Source organism: Sparus aurata, chromosome 1, assembly GCF_900880675.1.
Source record: "Sparus aurata chromosome 1, fSpaAur1.1, whole genome shotgun sequence".
Lineage (NCBI taxonomy): Eukaryota > Metazoa > Chordata > Actinopteri > Spariformes > Sparidae > Sparus > Sparus aurata.
In genome coordinates this window covers 13,669,906-13,691,815 of record NC_044187.1, presented here as the reverse complement: position 1 = coordinate 13,691,815, position 21,910 = coordinate 13,669,906, and the positions used below count along the sequence as shown (strand labels likewise).

At 42.1% G+C, this 21,910-nt stretch overlaps 1 protein-coding gene across 1 annotated transcript in view; it reads right to left on the bottom strand.

The window, feature by feature from the left end:
- The window catches only part of nr3c2 (nuclear receptor subfamily 3, group C, member 2), an 81,164-nt gene extending 60,515 nt beyond the window's left edge, over positions 1 to 20,649 (bottom strand). Inside the window, exons 1-2 of the mRNA XM_030418022.1 lie at positions 20,173 to 20,649; positions 16,776 to 18,593 (exon numbers count right to left, since the gene is read on the bottom strand). Of these exons, the coding sequence (XP_030273882.1) occupies positions 16,776 to 18,574 (1,799 nt within the window). The 5' untranslated portion in view covers positions 18,575 to 18,593; positions 20,173 to 20,649. The remainder of the gene's footprint in view (positions 1 to 16,775; positions 18,594 to 20,172) is intronic.
- Positions 20,650 to 21,910: the final 1,261 nt, after the last annotated feature.

Below are 21,910 nucleotides of genomic sequence, written 5' to 3'. Positions count from 1 at the left end.
GCTCCACCTCCACCTGTATCCAGATTTCCCTTGTGGAAAAAGGAAATACTGCCCTATATGGAATTCACACCAAGCACCAGTCTAAAATTGTAAGCGATCCCTCACTGTTCCGAAAATACAAGATCTTCCAGTCAACAATTAAGAAAAGTGAGCCATGATCACGCAAGAATAAATAAATAAAAGTCACATTTTCAAGGATCAGCGCTTTGGAGCATACCCATTGGCTTTCTTCAGCAAAAAAAAAACTATCCAATTAAGTCCCTCTTTCTATAAAAATGGTCACAAAATGTGACTCGGGCACTCTATAAAGTATGAATCAACTGTAGTCAGCTTCCTTTTAGATGTTACCAACTACTAACAATGTATTATTATAACAAAAATATAAACTTCAAGATGTTTGTACATGATCCTGCCAGAAGTTGTTAGTGTTTTCACAACATGCTCAGTTCATAATTATAACATTACTGAGCAGAATTGATTAGTCCAGCTAAGTACCGACGCATTAAAGTAGCGCCGGTATTGATATCCATCAACACCCAGTCCTGCTCACAGGTGTCTTCACAGATGTTCCTTCACTCGATTGTTGCTCAGACTCTGTTAGATATGACAGAATATGCACCTACAGAATCTGCTGTACTTTCCTTCTCGCTTCTTCGCCATCTAGATTCTTCTCTCTCGGCAGTAAACACACACATACATACTGTACATTTGCACAAATACAGCGAGTGCTATACTTTTTTTTTTTTTTTTTACAGATTCTCTCTCCATCTCTCTTTTTCTCCACAGTATGGTAATTTTTTTCCTGTTCAGTTCCTGGCACCTCTCCAGTGTAATCACTAAGGGGAAATCACCCCTTGAAACACTTGTGAGTGTTTGGCCCTTAATTCATATTGCATGAAATGAGCATGCAGCTTTGTTCACAGAGGGAAAAAAAAACAAAAAAACAAAAAACTGCCATGCCTTCAGTAGAGCTTGTCTAATACAACCCACAGATGGGAGCTCTAATAACTAAAGCCGGGGCCGGGAGAGTAAAATAACAATACAATAGGACCTGTACCTCATCTGTGAGTTAGTTATTTTCAGATTGAGACACCTAGTGATCTACTGACATGTAGTATTTTGTAAATGGGGCCGTAACAGCACAGCCTTCCTGCTGCACCTGCTGATAATCCTCACCGAATTACATATTTCACTGTCAAAACTGGCATTCATTCCGAGTTGTATTTTCATACATACATCTAATCTAAGCCCAGTAAAAAGAAAAATAGCTGCGTTATGCTACAATTCTTCACCACTGTCTCACTAACTATGTCTCCTGTTTGGTGCCCGGAAAATATCAAGCAGTGGGTTTGGATTAGATGAACGAGAACAATGAATCATCCGGCTGTAAAATCAAAACAAAAAGCTGGAAGATGCTAAAAGGTTCTGTAAAGCTGAGAGGAACTGCAGAGTCTGAAAAATATTGATTAGTGCCGTTTTAAAGCTGCATTACTTAGGGGAAACCAAAAAGAAAAGTGGTTTCAAGGGTTCGTTTAATTGTCACTTTACAGTTCAGGGATGTATTACAGAATGTATGTTGTATTCCCTTTATGCTACACAATACAAAGACTACCTATTTTCATGGTGGAGTATTAAGGTTGAGTTCAGGAGCATTACAGCCCGAGAAAAGAAGCTGCTGCGTAGTCCGGTTGTGCGGCAGGGGATACTGATGTACCTTTTGCAAATGGCAGGAAATTACCCGATATTCTAAATGCTGTGTGCATACACTGGAAATCCACAAGATGTCTGAAGTCGTAGAAACATACCATTAATCCCATTTCTAGTGATATTTTCCTTCCTTGTGTGTTACCTGACCAACAGACATGCCGTAGATTTGGTGTTTCAAGAGAGAGACCTTCTCTGGTATTACCTCCCTACTGTAGCGTTTACAGTAGGGAGGTAATACTCGAGTACCTTCTCTGATTGTGATGCGGCTTCTCCTATGTAACGTAGACCCACTTATGCCGTTTTTTTGTTTTTTTTTTCTTTTTCGCACAAGCTGGTAGGCGCACCTGGTTGTTGCGATGTCATTCGGTAGCATAATCTACAAAATTAACGACAGGCTTCCTCCACACGCGGCTCACCTGCTGTTGCGGAAAAAATGAAATCAGGGGTGAGAGAATCAAAGCGCAAGGTGTGTGTTTTGGCTGACTCTATAAAACATGCTGCCGACGGAAAAAAGTCAACAGAGCAGAGACATACTGGGAGAGAGGAACATAAAGGCGTGGCAAGCCAGTGTGTGTGTGTGCATTAAGGTTGAGGACTATGTGGGAAAACTTTCGTACTTTCAGCCACAGGTGCACTGATTAAATGCGTAAGTAGGTTGTCATTTTTTTCTCAATTAATTTATGTTTTTTTTTTTCTCCTGCGGTTTAATGACTGTGGCGCCATCAAGCTCAATTAGACTCTGACAGTCAGCCTATCCACTCAACCTGTCAAACAGGCAACCCCAAAAGCGGTTGAAACATTATCAGCTTCACACCTGAATAAGAAGCTTCCTCCTGGTGAGCCTGAAATACTACAAGACACACATGTCACTGGAGTGAGTGGGTGTAATCAAAATGGAATGAAGGAAGAACTTAAGGCATGTCAGCTACATTCACAACAAGCAGGAGAACATCCTCCTCCACCAGTAACCCTAAAGAAACTCTGCGCAGTAGGCTGCCTCTTCTCTCCGGTTAGAAAGAAAGATCTTTCAATCGCAACATCTTATGATAACAACACGAGGAAGCAAACTTTCTCTAAATAATGGAGAAAGACAAAGAGATAACATTGTTCGAAGATGACACATTTTCTTAGCAGGTGTTAACCATTGTTTGGGAACGACCAATGATAATGAATGGATCGATATGTAGTACAGTTGTGCAAATGCAGCTTGGTCTTGTCTCTCAACTATTTTTTTTATTTGAGGGGTGTTTGGTGCAGACCAAAGTGACACTGAAGAGCGAAAGAAAACGCGATTTAGCGCTCAGTGATGCATGTAAGCTCGGGAAATTGGTCGTCTTGTCACAAACGATCCCGTATTAATGCCAAACGGTGCTCCAAAATATGTTTCCGAATATATCTGAGGTGTGAAATGGGCAATAACAGAATCCTGATTCATATTTGATAAAAACTTCCTAGACTGACAGTTTGATCTGAGTTTGTCTACAGGCCGGATGGAGATGTGCCTGGATGGGAGTGCGACCGGACGCATCTGCCGGAGCAAATGAGCTCGTGAATTCATCTGGTTCCCAGGCTACAGAGGTGCTGGTGCAAGGCCCCAAATCAATAACCCACTGATGAGAAAATGGGATTGTGGAAGACCGCTGATTTCTTTAACTGCTGACATCAGCAAGTGCGGGCTGCGGCAACGCCAACCAGAAGTGTGCCCTCCAGAGTCAAGGGTGCAGTATATCAGGACCCATATAACCTGTAATAACGACAATGGTGCCCTTGACAAGGAGGCGCAACCTCCACAGTACCTTTCCACCACCGTTGGCACGCATCCATCAATGTATACCACATAATGTATCTATTTAATAAAGCAGGAATCTAGGTCACCCGTTCCCACAGTCGGAGGAATTGTACTGGCCTCTAATGTTAAAGCTATGCGCCGCTTTAATGCAACAATTATATGTTCCAAAGGCATTAGACAATTAACTACAATTGCCACCTTGTGGTTGCAAACTAGTCAAGTTGCAGTTCACAGCTGTGCCGGCCCTCATTTATACACGTATGTGGTGAAGTAAACACACAGTATGTCATTTCTGCCACTAGAGGTCATTCAGTCAAACAAAACAAAAGATGCATTATATCATGGAAGTTGTTGCCCTCATTGTTCATCAACCGCCACTGTTGATGAAAATCCACCTGATGTGACTCAGGGAAATGCCGCAATGTTCACAGACAAGGTAATGCATTCAGGCCAGTTTAGTCACGTCCGCCGACTTCCTCCCTGACATATCATCCGATGTTTCCTTGGAAGTGATAGCAGCAGAATGAAACACACCTTTACCTTGGTTTAATTGAGAGAGTTCACAACTCAACAAAGTTTATAACCAAGGTTTAGTCGTTTTTCATTTGAACAGAGAAATGTTACATATATCCACCGATATCTGAGAAACACGTTGGCTTCGTTGAGAGACATGAATGCCATCATTTCTTTGTCTGTGGTACTCAACGTGTTCCTGAGATATCGCATTCAAGAGAACTGGATGGACGGACATTAAAAAGTCATGCTACGAGCCAGGGCTGTTGCTGGCACTAAGGGATAAATAGCAAATTATCATAAAAATACACAAAACCCACAATCCCTGTTTTGTACAAATATGCAATCTAAAGTCTTTAGCAGTGTGAGTTAGCCAAATCAGATGGTGGGTATCTTCCAAATTGAAAGTCTTTTCCCTCAAACAGTTAATAAACCTATACCAGGACCGGGGTGATGATTGATTTGGCTAACTCTGAAGAGACTGCTGAAGCCTCGTATCAGCTGAGACTAAAGTTCTGAATTGATATTCACAGGTAACAAAGGGGAAAAAACAGGATTCTGTCCCTCAATTTCTCAGGTGTAATAGCAGTCATCTGCCAGTTATTCTCATGTGTAATAAATACGCATTTTAGTCTTTAAAATGTCAAAAATAGTGGTGAAAAATGCTCGTCATCATTTCCCAATGATGTCCTAAAATTGCTTGATAAATCTGTCCAACGGTCCAAAACCCCCCAAAAAACAAACACAAGCAGCAAACCCCTCATATGCAACAAGCTGGAGACAGCTAATGTTTGACATTTTTAACTTGACAATTAACCAAAATGATGAATCAGTTATCAAAGGAGTTGGCAATTCAATTTCTTTGACTGATGAATAAATTGATTTATTGATGCAGGTCTACTTTCCGTGAACATGTGACGAGAGATTGTCTTACGTAGACAGTAAAAAAATCCATCTAACCTTTAAATAACTTGTCTATTTTCAAAACATTTACAAAGTTAAAGACTAGAACTAGTATGAAACACTTGCTGTAAAACTACATGACTGTTTAATTCTAATGTTGGTTAAAAAACAGAGATAATTAAAGAGCAACAGCAGCACCAGACTGAAGGAATGCACCGCATAAACTTAAGTAGAGAGTGACATAACATGCTGTCGCTGCCCCTCCTGTATTATCTAAACGCCGCTGTAATGTTACTGAACCACAACACAGCAGACATGCGTCTGTGAGAGTGCCTGTGTGTGGTTTGACAACTAATAAATTAATCAAGGTGTTAGAGTGTAAGGCTGCACGAGTCTGCCGCTGCTTTGATGAAAGTCCAGAGAAACAGCATAGTGGTGCGTCAGCGTCTTTCATTTTTCTTCAAGGTCCGGCAGCTGAGTGAGATTGTGAATAAAAGAGAAAGCTCCTGCTTAACAGTCCATACCCAAAAAAAGCTCCAGACTGTCTCCCTTTCAGAGCAGAGAGAAACAGGCAGCCGCAGCCAAGTCAGAGGGAAGGCAGGCGAAACAAAAAGCAGACATCGAACAGGGGAATGTTTGCCGGTGCCAGGTACAGTGCAGTAAACTCTACAGGGATAATGGCCAGATCTGAGTAATTCCCGGAGCTGTGGACGGCACCGAGTTAATGCCATCACGGTGTCGCATCAACAGTCTGACTGTGTCTTCCTGACGAAATGGGCTCATTTCTTTAGACAGTTCAACTGCCTGAAGACCAAATGCAAAGTCATTTGTTCTCACTATGATCGGAAAACAAATGCCGCCCACCGTTCATTAGAATGACATAACGGCTGCCAAGTCACCAAATCATGATTCTGTGACATCAATTCAAATTAAACAAAAAGAAGAAAGCACATTTTCTACTTACACCTAGTAACACCTATCTATGCGGATAACTCTACTCTCAACGGGCTTAGTTTTGGGATCTCTAGACTGCTGGGTATTATTTGTAGAGCCTAACGGATAAACCACATCAGCAGATGTGACAGATGTTTTTTTTTTTTGATAGAATATAATGCCCAAAAATATTATTCAGGTAATCTATAATAATTTAATTCCCAGTTAAGTTTCCTGTTTCATTACACTGACGTCATTGTGAACGATAAAGTTTATTGTTTAAAAGTAAAATATTCTGCCTCTGTTATGTTTGAATCTGTGATCTTTTTCCTAGTACTGTACTTGAGTATTTTACTTGAGTATTTCGATTATCTGGAGGCAAATTTATTTTACCGACAATGGTATCAAAAAAACAAACACTGTTTCTGATAATCAGCCAGGACAATAATCACTTGACCTGTAGTATAGAGTGTATAATGGACAATTGGTTTTTACTTGTAATTTTGAGATGCAGGCAAATTTAATATCAGATACTTCAATAATACCAGACTTTTCCTCAAATTCTGTTTCTGCAGGTGACTTTCACTTTTACAAAAGTAATATCTAATTTCACACAATATCTGTACTTTTACTCAAGTATGATGTTTAGGTTTATATAACACTGTTTGTAAACCTAATTTCAGGGACTGCTGGCTGCTGCTGCTGAAAAAAAATGGGTTTGTGTCTTTATTCTATGTACATAAGGAAACATTGATTTGTTTTTTGCTCCCCAATATCGCAGTGGTCTAATTGTTTGAATGTTAGAATTTAATATTCCCTTTAGCATATATAGCATTTAACAAAATGAGCCATCGTCTGAATTTGAAACACAGGCAGCAGCAACAACTCTCAATTAAGTGATTGAAAATTGGCAACATTTTGGTTATACCACAAACTTTCTGCGATTTAATGCTACTTTTCAGAGCCAGAGATGGTCGACGGTACTCTGCACTGCAGACACATTCCTGTTGGTATCAGAAATGTACTGAGGTTTAACTCTGCCAACAGTTTTCATAGGGCAAAGAAAGTATTTCCAATAAACCTGTCTGGTAATAGAGACCTCATTTCTATCTGCATAACCAGACACAACCTGTGACAAGAAAGAAAAAAATGTTTTTTTTTGTTGTTGTGTGTGTTTATGTGTAATTTGAGAGAGCTGACCCTTTAGTCTCCCTTCAATTATGACTTTTCTTCCCTCTTCTACTGAAAATCTTATTACACTTCCTGCCAAACATACTTAGCCTCTTGCAGCGTCACGCAAGAAAATGATCCCTCCGAGCAGGTTCGGTATGACTAAGTATCTTTTACTTCGAGCCGTCAACTGATCCTTGGAAGCCCTTCTTGTACCTGCTGGGTCAGTGTGTCATGAGCTGCCGCGGCGCTACACACATGATTTGTGCACCTGGAGTTCTGGATCCGTAATGACTGGGGTTTAGTATTTTATGGATTTAAATAAATCCTTGACAGAGGACACAAATCATTTAGCTTTTAGCTCGGAGGAGATACCCAGCAAATGGGTTTTCTAGGTCAAAACCGCGATGGCCATTTAAAAAAGATTAATTATACATTTTCAAGGCTAACACATGAACATTCGTGGGCGTTTTCTGGGATTTGAATATACATGAGAGGATACACAGTGTGTTTTTATATACGTGAAGGATGTACAGCACACCACACATTAGCCTTGTGACATCTGATGTGTCAGCAGCAGTGCCAGTGTGATGTATTTAATAGAAAATCCATTCTGGTCCCACACATACAACTGAATTTACATTTTAAAGAATACCCCAGTTTAGATAAAGCCACCTAATAATTTATTTAACATAATAATTAAAAATGTAATCTCAGAAAAAAACATCTAGTCAGCGGGGCAAATAGATGTATCAACTGAAAGAGGAAAATAAATTGCTAAAATAATATCAGCATAAAAAAGCCTTCAAACAATTTAAAAACCTGAAGAGAGGTCGACTTTTCTTTTCAGGCTTTTTTCCCGTTTGCTTGACGGATGATTTCTAACTGTTTGCTCTGGTTTCGGGGGCATTTGTGTTACGATTGAAGTTATCGACAGAGTAATTAATGCTTAAAGTCACAGTCAGCTGCGGCACTTTTCTGAATCATGGGTTCTGCTGACGTAACAGTGTTGGTGGATGCGTGTCATTTGTGTGTGTGTGTGTGTGTTTATTGTTTGTTTGTGTGTGTGTGTGTGTGTGTGTAACCCCCCCCCCACACACGCACACACACGCACACACTCACACTTTATTTGAGCCAACTGTGCATGACCTACTTTGGGAACCTTTCAAGCTGAACAATTAACATTTTTGAAGCTCCTTCCTTTATGGCATCCTTTCCATGGAGGAAGTGACAAGACAAACACTGTGTTTAAGCACTTTGGCATGAACACTTGGGCAAACTCTAATTAAACATGAATGATAAAGGCATGCCTTGTTTGCTCAGTCAAGTGTATCAGCATACAAGAGGCAGACAATAATACGCCGAGAGAGTCGAGATGGGTTCTCTCAGCATCCTCGCCACCGAAAATGAAATATAGATCTCATTCCTTTTTATAGCCCTGACTGAATAATGTCCAACCAATGAATTAGACATCTGCCTGCATTTAGCTCAACAAACAATTCTTTTTTATTTATGACAATGCTGATAGGCTCTTATGACCAGTTAATCTTTGTAATTTGTGATTTAATATGTGCATATTTCCTTGTAGTCACTTTATATTACTGACACCAGCATGTTGCTACGCCATCTCCGATGACGGTGCGTTTCATTCAGCTTCTCCTCCTCACAGAGGCCGAACTACAAAGCGCATGACTAAGGCGATCCCGAAGACTACTTGTGGGAGATCTTCAAGACTACTTGCGTGCTAGGTAAACAAAGTACTGCCATTCAGCTCTTTGCAGGATTTCACACAGCGGCACGATATAAAAATCGAGGCATTCATCACGAAACAGAAGCATGCACTATGCTTTGTTGCAGCCCTGGTATTTGGTTTCCGCCTCCTTTATGCAGTTTGGTAATGACCCCAACAACAGAAGGGAATGTCAGCGGTAGGTAACAGGGAGAAAACTCCCGACTACAGGACCGGCCTGGCGGAAATCTGGCCCTCTGTCACCAGACTGTGCTTCAGGAAGAAGTTCAAATGAGGACAAGACACGCATTCAAATCCCAGGAGCCCCGGCCAGCAGTAACCACACTTTTATTGGGGTGTCAAGTCCGGCCTAGAATGTGTGCTGTTGTTGTTGTTGTTGGCGGCCGGGTTGTGCGCTTGTGTGTGTGTATGTGTGTATGTGTGTGTGCGTGGCTCTGCGTGGGAGAGGAAGAGTGGAGACTTTTAACATGGTTTCTTTTCTGTGCAACAAAGGCAACCGATCATTGTGCCACACAGTATCATCTTGGTCTTCTTTTTAAAGAGATTACATCCGCGGTAGGCATTTACTCCTACGCTCTGGTAGCACACGGTAAGAGGCATCCATTCATAAAGCTGGAAAACAAAGCTCGCTTTCACCCTACCCTCATGGATATACCTGTTAGGATAACATTGTAGGATATGTTTAATCAGATCTGTGGCTTCTCTCTGTTTTCCTGATAAAGCTTTTTTTCCCCTTCTCATCTGGGTATAAGGTAAGAAAGAAAGACCAACAACAATGAGATCAAGATCAGCCAAAAGTTTGAGGGTACTGTATTTCCTACAGGCGCACAAACATGAACTCAATGAATGTATTCAGTGAGCAGTTGACAGGAAAAGCAAGAGTGTTGTGGTATTTAACAGAGCTGCTCTAAAACTCAAAATGGTGATAGCAGTGGGAGCAGCGTTTCTGCAGGAACCTTAACTTTCCCCTTTAAAATCAGAACACATTGAACTTTCAGCGAGTCGAACGAGCTGTGAACACAACAGTGAGATATTATCACCTCATAAAGTTCTTGTGGCGACCTTACTACCTTAAATTGCCAATTTACACCTTCTTACAGCTCTGTTTTGGTTGCCGTCAACTCCTGAGGGAATTATCTGGCCTTTCAGTTGCTAAATGCTACAACTCATCTGGGGTTGATAAGTTATTCTAAAAGCATGTTTCGTTTTATATATATATTTGTAGAAAATATCTTAACATCCTGACAGCAGTCAATAAATGAAATGATCTGACAATTGCTATTACATATTGCTGAAGCTATTAGTGAGCTAGTCAAACAAGAATGGAAGAGAAAGTGCAGCCAAAACTTCCCTATGCTAACATGCTAGCTTGAGAGTGGTAACTGCTAGCAATAGCCATGTATGTTGTTCACATCCATAATATTTTTTTAATTATTATAATAAGTGTTTCATACGAAGTAGCTGGATAGAGTTAGCAGTGACAAACATGTTCAGCAGCTAGCTAACTCAGTAGCACTAAGACAACAGCCTGTGAGCCAAACAACGACTGAGCACCAGTGGCAGTGATGGACTATCATTCAACCGCTAACCGAGTAGCACGAAGCACACAGCCCCTGACCTGAAGAACAGAAGTGCAGCAGCAGCAACAGAATCATCCAGCGGCTAACATGAGCACAAAGCACACATCTACAGCAGTAAGGAGTTACTGTCGCAACCAGGTAGCCTTTTTCCAAGGCATTGAACAGAGTTTAATGTATTTGTTAGGCTACAAAAAGCTAAAAGAGCGTGTGGAACGATGCTAGCTAGCTGCTAGTCCCTCCTAGCCAGAGAGAGCTACAGGTCAGTCTGTGTAGTCAATGCACGTTCATGTGACTTACAGGAATGGCTCCAACCCAAACTGGCTGAGAGCTCATTCTGTATAATTGTATGTCCATACGAGCCAGAGGGGTATTCAGAAGTGTATAGTACAATCTACTTTCCAGGCAAATCGTAGAGATTGTGGTATTTATTGGTATTTTTACCTCGTTGACTAGCAGATTCACAACCACATGAAAAAAAAAATAGACGGAGGATATGTTGAATGAACGCATAACTTTAAGTGGCTTTACTTGGGTGATGTTCTGTAAATAATGCTAACTTTTTGCACCATTTTCAGGCAGATTGTGGCCTTCTGCCGGTCACTGACATACGAGTCCTGTCAACAATTGCGACCAAACTAAGAAAGTCCTCGGTATCAATTAATGTCAAGTTGTTGGGCAGCAAAAAACCCAGTGAAAGTTAAATAGGCTGCTTCCCAACATGAGGCTGTCAAATAGCATTAATAGCATTAAGCTACTTCTCTGTAGGAGCAGTGTGAAAATATCTCTAAAATGAGATCAAGATCAGCCACAAATCTCTGCACAGCCTAAACATGGCCGATTAACCCTTTTACCCTTTATGTTCAATTCACAGCCAAAATCTAAAATGCCAGACAAGGAGCTTTTACCTTAACAAAGCATTCATTTCTAAAGGATAGATTCTTATATTTTAAGAACAGCAGACGGGAGAATTTCACCAGTTCTTACTACTAATAATGCCTCACCATTCTCCTCTAAGAAGCCTCCAAATCCACCCACACCAATGAGTGATTGGCTGCCCAGAAGACAAAAAAAAAAAAACATGGATTCTTGTGGGCTTTATGTATTCATAGTTTTTTTTTCATTGAGTTATTTTATTCATTAAATGTTTTCGCTTCATTCTTTAGCCATGCATAGGTATTTATGTCATCAGGGAGGAAGTATTGAAACAATTAGATTCATTTTGTTCAACTATTTGTCTATTTTTAAGAGCTTCAGCTTCATGCGCTTCAAGGCTTTCCTTCGGCATGACAAATCCTATTATGCTAAAAATGTACACAAGTAGTTTTGCTTGCCTCAACGAGCCAGACAGTGTCACACTCGTGACCTGATTCACAGGTTGATTTTCTGCAACTACAGCACTGACTGTCTTTATTCTTGAGCTCGATGTAGAGAAAAAAAAAACATGGCTAATTTCTGCTTGAGGGAACAAGCTAATTTTCATCACTCACTGTTGGACTGGACTGCTGCACTGAAAGGCAAGTTTGAACTGCCAAAGAGCCGCGCACACAGAGAGTGATTTATTCATGCACTCGCCCCAAAGTGCTATGACAACAGTTCAGAAGACATTTTCAGCATATTTCAGTGCATGTGAAACACATGAAACATGAAGAATGTTACACTTTAAATCATTTATTCTTCTTCAAGCACATATAGATAGTATGGTTTAGTATTTACCCATCTCTTTAGTGACATATTTAATATGTTTTAAATGTCACACAGCTTTACTGCATATTGCTACTGATTTACAATAACATTATGTTCCGTAAGGTATGTATTATTCTATCATAACTGCTAACAATTATTTTCATTAAAGACCGACTGATACGGATATAAGGGAGAGAACAAGTCCAATATAAACGTATTGGCCGCACACATTTTTTTCGCAGTGACGCCTCAAATGCACTCATCGAACACATGTGAAAACAGTATTCAACGGAGATAGGATGTTTTCAATAAAAGTAAAAAAGAAAAGCTATCATGACAGACAACATATACACCGATGCTAATATATCTGCAATAGGCCAATATCCGCATATAGTATCAGCCAATGGATGTATCAGTTTAGCTCCAATTTTCAAGATTAATCAACAAATCCTTTGGTCTACATGATGCCGAAAAGTTACAAATACTACGCTAAATAAATGACAAAGAAAGGCAGCATATTCCTTACATTTAAGAAGCCGCAACCAGCAGGCGATTGGCATTTTTGCTTGTGAAAAACAAAAAAATAACTTGAATGTCAACACAGTTGGCGACAGCATTTCAATCGAACTGAAAAGCTTGACCTAATCACCCGATGTCCTCTCAAACCCCAACGCGATGTGGATTAATCATAAACTGCCACATATAGATGAATGAAACTAAATAAATTAAATCCATCTTTTCTCATTAAGTGAAATGACACTTCTGCGGTAAGACTCGAAGGAATGTACTGTATAATATTGAGCACATGATGACTTTAACCCTCAACTGGTTGAACCCAATTTATTCATTAAATGTGGATAATTCTCTTGCTGCACGCTGCATTATTTTTTATCAGTGCACTCGCTGGTAGTCACATAAATTAAGTAAGTAGAGAAAATGTCTTCATTATGTTTGTCTCACACGCTCCTCTGCAGAACCTTATTCATATGAACTATATATCTTGTTTAAGAGGGTATGACACGGCTCTGCTCTCTGATCTCGGGTTGCACTCGAGATAGCATCAAAAGAGTAAGCAAAAGAAGGTCCATGTGTGTTTTTCTAAAGCTACCCGACAGTCGTTAGATTTCATTTGATCGGTTAAGGTACACAGTGAAAAAGAACGAAACCAATAGGAAAAAACCTAAACCTGTCAGCAGCATGGTATGTGCTTTTGATCAAATTTCCCATAATTGAATGATCGTATTGACTGTGTATTGAATTATTTAATTTTTTTAATGCGCATAATAAATATACTTGCATGCGAAATAAGGCAACTTCCAAGATCTGCAGCCATTCCCCAACACCTTCACCTGTAACATCCTTTTTTTCACAACCCAAACAAGCAGCTGCCCGCTTTATAGTCAGGAACCCATAATGCACTGGGAGCCCCTGTGCATGCCTGGTGTTTGGATTTAATTGGATATTAGTATCCAGCAGTGTCTGAATTAATCAAATCATTTCCATCCATTAATTTAGTGGAGGAACATACAATTAAAGCCTTATTAGTGTGCTCTCAGGAGTATGCCTTTTCATCCCTCTGCAGAACATTGAGAGTTGGCCAGAGTCCAGTGCAAAGCATTCTCCCCACTCGAATCTGGTACTTCCTCGTGATGGGCACTCCGTTGATCCACGGCAACTGGCTGCAAGCTACAAGCAAGGGAAATGTCAACCTATAGTGAGGTGCTGCTACTCACATTGGCTGTTAAGACAGGCTAAAAATCCTCAATGGGAGCTTATCTAAAAAGGAAAAAAATACATCGTCGGCTCCTATTTTGAGTTTTAACCATTTGTCAGATTATGAATTTATTAGGTCAGAGGGCTGACAAGTTTTAAAAGTAATTCTATTTGGTGAAACATTACTGTGAAAACCAGCACAAAATAAAATGCCCTAAATAGGGTGAAAAGAGATTTGGAGATTTAAGCAGGGTGCAAACATAATCCAGCGCACTAATGTAGGTCATTTTATTATCATTTCCATATTTATATATTTCTTACAAAGCAGATTTTTTTCAGTGTGGTCTTCAAACCGTACTGCAGAGCTTTTTAAACTCACGAGAATAAAAAAAAACAGGAACTCAACTTATTTGTTAAAGAAAGACAATCTCAGCATCTGAAAATTCACTATTCCAGCCACCTAGCTTGCCAAAGAATTCAGTTTAAACCAAACATCACATGAATACAACAATTCTGGTGAGCGCGACTCATTTTCTTTCCCCCTTCCTCTGCTCTTTTGAATCTGAGTTAAAATGTTTTGCACAAAGTAATCCAGACTGCTCAGATGAGCAGCCATTTTTAATTAAAACCATTTACAGAGGAAACCAAAGTGAGAAAAAAAAGAGCCAAGGGATTTTACACTCTGTCATCCAAGGCTTCAGCGGATCAAAGAGTTTTAGTTGTGCTTTTTAATGGTTACGTAACATTTTTCGCCTATGAAATTTCGGGCCCGGGTGCCATGTACTGTAGTCAGTCGGAAGCTCGACAGTGCACAGATTTCCTGCAATGCACTTTAAGATTTTCCGGCAGGGTAGAATAAGCCAATGTTTATGTCTAAGTATAGCTGTCAATCAATACAATACTACTGGTGTTAGACGGCGCTGAAAGTAGGCAGCAACCTCTGAAAAATTTTAGATTCTTGCACTCTACCTAAGACATCTCTGTATTTATACTGTGTGTATGTGTGCCGGTGTATGCATTTATTGTATGTACATATGTATATGTGTGTTTGTTTGTGTCTGCTTGCCTCCTGCCTCCCTGCCTTCCTGCCTGGATGGCTGCCATGTGGCCCACCTCTTACTGTCATCCTGTCTGACATTAGGGCTAAGCTGGATCTCATTAGGACCAAGGTGGCAGTGATCCCGTCAACATCGCTTTGCCTCCTGCCATATGGGTCGCCTCCAAGGTAACGGGGCTGTATCAGTCTCCTCAGAGCTGCGAGCCTTGTTATGGCACACACGGGCACACACACACACACACAGATGGAGTATGTACTCTCCAGACGATCGCATACCGCACACATAAAGCTGAATAAACAGAGATGACATAGAAAATACTGACGATAAGATAAGCAGACACACGTGTGCATTGTGCTTATTATAGGAGATCAAAAATGTAACTAGGACAATAAATGTAATGTAGTGATTTCAAGAGCTACAAATTAGGTAAAATATTTAGGAGTTCGTCTTGTTATCAGCGAGGCTTGGCACCAGATGGATAACTTCTAGTAAAAGACGACAGTATAAAGGTAGATACATGACACTGACAACCAGCATCAGCAGCAATATTTCACATTGCATTTGTAAGTCAGGGTAAATCAGTTTTCAGTCGATGACCCGTGAGAATATAAACCGACTTTCTCCCAGTCCTTCCCTCCAGACTGGTCCCTCAAATCTAAATAAAAAAACAGAAAATGTAAGCAGACAACTGAAAAATGGCAGAGCATTGAGATCGGCAAAGTTGGTTTCTCCAGATTCAATCATGGAAACTTTTGATCTCATAAACCTCCATTTTTGAGATTCTGTGCAACATCACGGGCCAAAGTCGGTCTGGAATTGTCACGGTCAATTCACAGTCGAGCGTAGCAGAGCGACATCCCAGCAGCAGCAGCAGCTCAAGTACTGTACCTTTCTTACAGCAAGCATCTGACTCTCCAGCCGTGCCAAGTAAACAGGAAGTCATTTATGACTTTATTTTGTGCTTCCTTGCAACGGCTCATAAAAACTGAATTTATAACATCCTTTGGAATAATGGATGATAACAATGTGTTTTATTAGAACAGCAACAGACAGTAAATAAATGCAAAAAAAAAAATCAAATCACACCCTAATTCCCCAGATACAGAATCACAAAGCCCTCCTCTGATTTCCTGAGTATACATAATGTGTTTAAATGATGTCACCATATGTTTCATGGTCTGAATTATGGCTTGCTGTTGTTACATGTGTTGATGATAGTTTTACTTCCTTCAGCCTCACATGCAACTAGGACAACAGAATTCACTGGAAGCAAAACAACTGTGTCAAAGTTGCACTTTGCCAGATTGGCGGCTATTAATGATTTTTTTTTTCCCCCTTTGGCCTGTTTGTTTTTGTAGCCCCCACCCTCACAAAAGCAACTGTTTATTTCATCAGTTTGGCAACAAAAGCATGTGATCAATCATTCATAATTTACGATGCTGCCAATGGCCTAGGGCCCATAAAAACAGATATTTGCATTACACAAGGTCTTAGCCGGACCTCCTGATAACAGCCCAATAAATTTTGTTGTTGTACACACACGCACAGGCCCCTGATAAGAGGTAAACTTTGCCTCTGTGTTACAGTAGAACACAAGGCAGTGCTAGCAGAGATGATGTTGTGATCACATGCTACTATAACAATGACCTGCACCCCTTCCTTTAATTCCTGCCCCCCCCAGCCAGTATCCCGCTGCCTTTCCCAAGCCCCGCAGTTGTTATTATTTTTGCACTATTCAAAGCAAACGCCCTAAATCCCTTGAGCAATACGAGTCTGAATGTAACTGGCCCTCCATCTATCTGATCCTCTGAAGAGAGCAGTTATTATCCAGCTATACTGACATAAAAAAAGGATTTAACTGCCTCTCTCTGTAAAGCTGAATATTCATCACAACTCAGAAAACATATCACTTTAGGCAAAACGTCTGAAAGAGACGCACAGAAAGGCACTCAGATTGCACAGAGACGACTTCTTACCTGTCTGTGATGCAGTTCTGACCCGGGTATCCCTCGCCTCTGGCTGACAGTGACCCCTGTGACATGCCTGGCCGAGATTTCCACGACTCCATTAACGCCGTTACCGGCGAAATTAGATTCAACAAAGGGTTGGACTGGTCCCTCACATCATGCCGCGTGAAAGACATTGTTCCTTGCGCTCCAATCTGGTAATGGAATGAATGTCCACCGGAATTAACTCCAACAATGGCCGATGTGGGCATGCTGTTATTCTCTTGGTAATAGCTGCCATCATTGGTCTCCTGCTTAACCCCTTTCGACAGGACATTGTTGGAGAACACATCAGGCTCATAGTTCCCATTCATAGAGGGGACAGGGGGGCCTAAGATACCAGAAAGACTGTATTCATCAATGTTATTCCTCATGGACAAATAGGTTGTCTCAGACGCAGAGAAGAGACCAAGAGATGGTGACTGCTCACCGTAGGGCGGTTGGTTCATACATCCCTCATTTTTGTTTGGCTCACTCTTAATCTGGGTGATAAAAGGTGTGCTACTCGCGTTACATTTGGAGCTGCCTAAACACATGCTCCTGAAGTCAGTTCCGGGCTCGTTCTTGATGTACTTAACCATGCCCATCTGGTCTAAGCCGACGTTGAACACCTCCCCGTCTACCATCTCTACTTTGGGGAATTCAAAGTTCTTGAAGTCTGTGTCTCTGGTCAGACCTGCCGCCTCTGGGCTGTTGGTGTCGTTCTGCACCAAACCCAGTCCGCCAGCAGGACTGGACACAGGAAACCCAGCTGAGGAGGGGTTCTGAGGGCTGCTGACCGCCATGGCACTCCCAGTGGCCGGACTGGAGATGGAGGGCCTTACTGTGTTGCAGTTGTTGGCAGTGCTGGTGCAGCTGCCACCTGTGGGGCTCGAGACTGAAGACCTGATGTTACAGGTAGTGCTGCAGGACGGAGGCGATCTCACACTACTCATACTCTGAGGGCTGGACATGGGGGACCTCATGATGTTGAGCGGGCTGGTGAGTGGTGGTGAGCCCACTGTGCTAGACTCTACGGGGCTACATGTGGCTGAATTCCTGCGCTTGATGTTGGCCAGAGTTGCGGCACAAGACGTCTGGCTCACCGGACTGCCGACGGACGAGCACACTGGTCCAAAGCACGTAGGAGGACTGGTGGTTGAGGACACCATATTGTTGCTTCCACCAGGGCTTGAGATGGAGCTGGAGGTCTGCGGGCTGCAGGACAGAGATGAAGCCAGCATTGTAGCTGAGCTAACTGGAGTCCCAGCGGTGCATTCTCTGGGAGTGGTGCTGGGCTGCTGGAAACCAAATGGCTTTAACTTGGGGCTTTTTGTGGAGCCACACTGGTTCTCCTCTAGAGACCGCCCACACACTGGATACATCTTCCCAGGGCTGGTACTGCCCCCGTGCTGGCTAAAGGCAAAGTCTGCCTCCCTGGCAGCATTCATATACAGGCCCATAGACTCAGCCACAGTCTTGGAAAGCTCCTTGGAGTCCATTTCCTGCTTATGACCATGGAGAGAGTTGTTGAAGTGTGGGAGAACAAATGGCTGGTTCTGGCTGAGCCGAAGCATTGGCTGCTCCTGCTTCTTTGTATTGTTGTCTTTGCAGTCGGTGGCCGGGCTTCCAGCAGGGCAGCTCACATTGACTATGTCCATCAGGATATCACTGTTGGTCAGACTTGAATCCTCTGTGCTGCAGCAGTGCTCCATGGTGCTGGGGACCTGCGACCATCTGTTCTCTGTATCGCTTCCATCAAAGAAACTTTGGTATCTTTTGGTCTCCATTGCTGGCTCATTGATTCACCTGGTAAACAAGGAAGAAGTAAGAAAGGAGAGAAAAGGATGGGAGATGTTTGCAGCAGAGCACAAGGCGCTGGTTTTAATTAAAACTGTTGAGTGGCAGGTGTATTGAGGGTGTCTACCTCTAGGCACAGATTAAAGGTCTCATGTGAGACAAAGGAATATGCTAATTAATCTTAGATCTATTGGTTTATATTTCTGTGAAAGCAGTAAATTACAGGTCATTGGATAAAAAGGCACAGCAAAGGGAAAAAAAGGAGGGCTGTTTGGAGAAGCGGAATTATTTCACCTCCATGTAAAACACAACAGATTTGACTTATTTTGAAAATCTTATCATCTTATTTAAAGTCCAAAGCCAGTCCGTGCAGTATTCCTCCCTTCTCTCGCAGATAAAGCTCCCTATCCCTACACTACAGGAGATGCACATTGTGATAAGTTGGAAGAAAAGTGCACCGCAAGGGGTTAACGTGTCTGCGTGACGTCGCCTGGGCTTTTTTTTTTTTTTTTTTTTAAATCCCCACCTCTGCTGCGCCCCTATTGGACGGCTCGGACAGAAATCCACCAGCCCTATGAGGCAAACCGCGGATTGGTCCGACGGCTGTCACTCAATAGTTATTGCTCTTTGCAGCCACAACATAGCTGCGACACAACTTGAAATGTTGCTTTTTGTGGCCAGAAGCGGCTAAAACGCATGCTATTGACCGCACACTTGACAGAAACAGGTCGCAGTGAGGGCGCATCGCTTCAGGGGACGCTTTGAGCGCGCGTTTCTGCATGAAACGGTGCGCTCTCCGAGGAGGCTGTGAAGTAGCCAAGGTTTGAGTTAAAGTTATCCAGGTTGCCAGCGAAATATCGCATGCACGTCGTGTGCACGTCCCTGCATACAGAAATGAAAAACAACAACAACAAAAAAAGACAGAGAAATAAAAGAGATATCAGCCTGATGATTCCCTCCCTCTCTTACTCCTGCCGCGATTCTCCTGCCTCTTGTTGAGGGGCAACTCTCTGCATATCTCTCCATTTTGCGTTGGCGCAGAATAAGCACAAGAAGATTTATTTAATTAATTTGGCTGTTAAAGTTGTTTGATTTTGATTTTTAAAGTCGTCCCGAGTGCGGATTTTTTGACTGGACGAGCGCAGACGCGAGGACGCACGGATTACCGAAGTGGTGATTTTAAAACGGAATTTGACATCACAACGTTGTTTATTTTCTTTCTCGGCAGCTCTTAACAGGTGCGCGCAGACGACAACAAAATACATTTATATATAAAAAAAAACTGCTGTTGATTTGAATGACATTATTTGTTTTCATGGGTTTGTTTGTGCGTAAACTTCTTGGCGACTTTTTTTTTTTTTTTTTTTTTAAATAGGGAGCAGAACGCAGGGGCTGACAGTCCCGGGTGAAAGTTATTTAAAAAAAAGAAAATCTCCCTCACAGCAAATGCACCGGAGGGGGAAGATGCACTGAAAGGGGGGGAGAGTGAGTTTGCTTTCATTCTCATCCGAGAGCCCCCCCACCACCAAAAAAAATAAATAAATTCAAATCGTTAAGAGTCAAACACAGAGCTCTGTCCTTTTCTTACCTTAATTACGACATTCAGAGTTGTCAGGTGGCCGTGTTGCTGGGCAGCGATAAATCCAGAGGACAGGGGGAGAGAGAAGAAGAAAAAGAAGAAGAAGAAGAAAAAGACACGCGAAGCAAAGTCAATAAATATCAACAAATGTGCTCTGTCTACTCTTCCCAATACATAGTTTTTCAGTTTGACAGCTGAGGACGCACACTGGAGAAGTGGACTGCGTATTATCAGTAGTAATCCTCCACAGCGGAGCGGGTTCTCGCTCCTGACAGGACGAACGACAGCGACGGGTCGGACGACAGCGGCAGATGATCTCACATTATGGCCGCAATTTCGCAGATTAGCGATCCGGGGGCCTGGATGGAAAAGAGTATTAAAAACAAACGAAGGAGTCGGTCGGACTTGAAGTCAGAGCGACGTCATTCGGTGCACATGGACCCTCCTACTGCAACGAGTGCAACACAAACTCCGAGGGACGGGGAGAGGAGGAGGAGGAGGAGGGAGGGAGGGAGGAGGAGGGGAGGCAGAGAGGGGGGGGGGGGAAGGGGAGGGGCTCAGCGCAGGTAGACAGAGCCGCCTGGAAATAGGGCACCGCGCTCAGTGCGGTGCTGTTTGCGGGGAAGCTCTCAGGATGAGCCCGTCTGTGTTTGATTTCATTACAATGTCTCCTGCAAGTTTGTTTAATTTTTTTTTTCCTTCTCTCTCAGTCCTCTCTCCTCTCCCCCCTCACCACCGCGCTCCGTCCTTTCATTTCATTTTATTTATCTCCATCTCAAAGAAAGGGTTTGTTTTCTCCTGCACAGTTTAGATAGGAGCAGACAGAGCAGGAGACCCTCCCCGGCCTCCCTTTACAGTTGACATGGATCTTTAAAAAAATAAAATAAAATACAAAATAGAAGAAGAAGAAGAAAAAAAAACCCCACTGCAAATATTGAGTTAGGAGTGAGATCATGTCAGGCCATGTAACACCTATATCTGCTACCTCCACTAGGTGGAGCAATATTTCTATTGCTGTTGGGTGAAAAGCGAGGCTGTTGAGTGGTCAAGGTGTCGCTTCATTCACTCCACGTCAAACTCAAAATCTTTATTCCACCCCCTGCAGTGAAGCAAAAGTCAGACATCCTCGTGTTCTCAAGACTAATTTAAATTCAGTTCAGCTGGATTCTTTTGGTCAGCCAAACTTAAAAAAACTGAGGTTGTGTTTCCTCTTTAACGATCAGCCACCAGCACAGACAAATTATCACGTAAAAGAATCGGCAACAACATCCATAGTTTAAAAAGTCAGTTGCCACTGAGAGAACAATGGGCAAAAGAGGTGTAATGTACATATATGAGAGATATAATATGTAACATCTCTGTATTAAATTGTCTGAAAACAGCTAGACCTTAGTTCTATATTACACTAGCCCAAAGGTTTCCCACACTGTTCAAACCCAAAGGTAAAAGTGCATTTCATTTGGCTGCAACTTCCAGGTAAACACCAGATGGTGCGTCCAAGAGCGAGGAGGGACGTTAATAAATCCACTCATCTCACCGTCAGATACATTTATCTGGCGGTGACGGAAATATTTTTGTAACCTCCACCAAGGAGGTTTTGTTTTTATCCGTGTCTGTTTCTTTGTTTGTTGGTCGGTTTGTTCAACAAGATTAGACTAAAAACTACTTAACGGATTTCCGCAAACTTGGATGAAGGATGGGTCTCAGCCCAGAATAGATCCCCTTAACTGTTGGTACGGATCCAGGA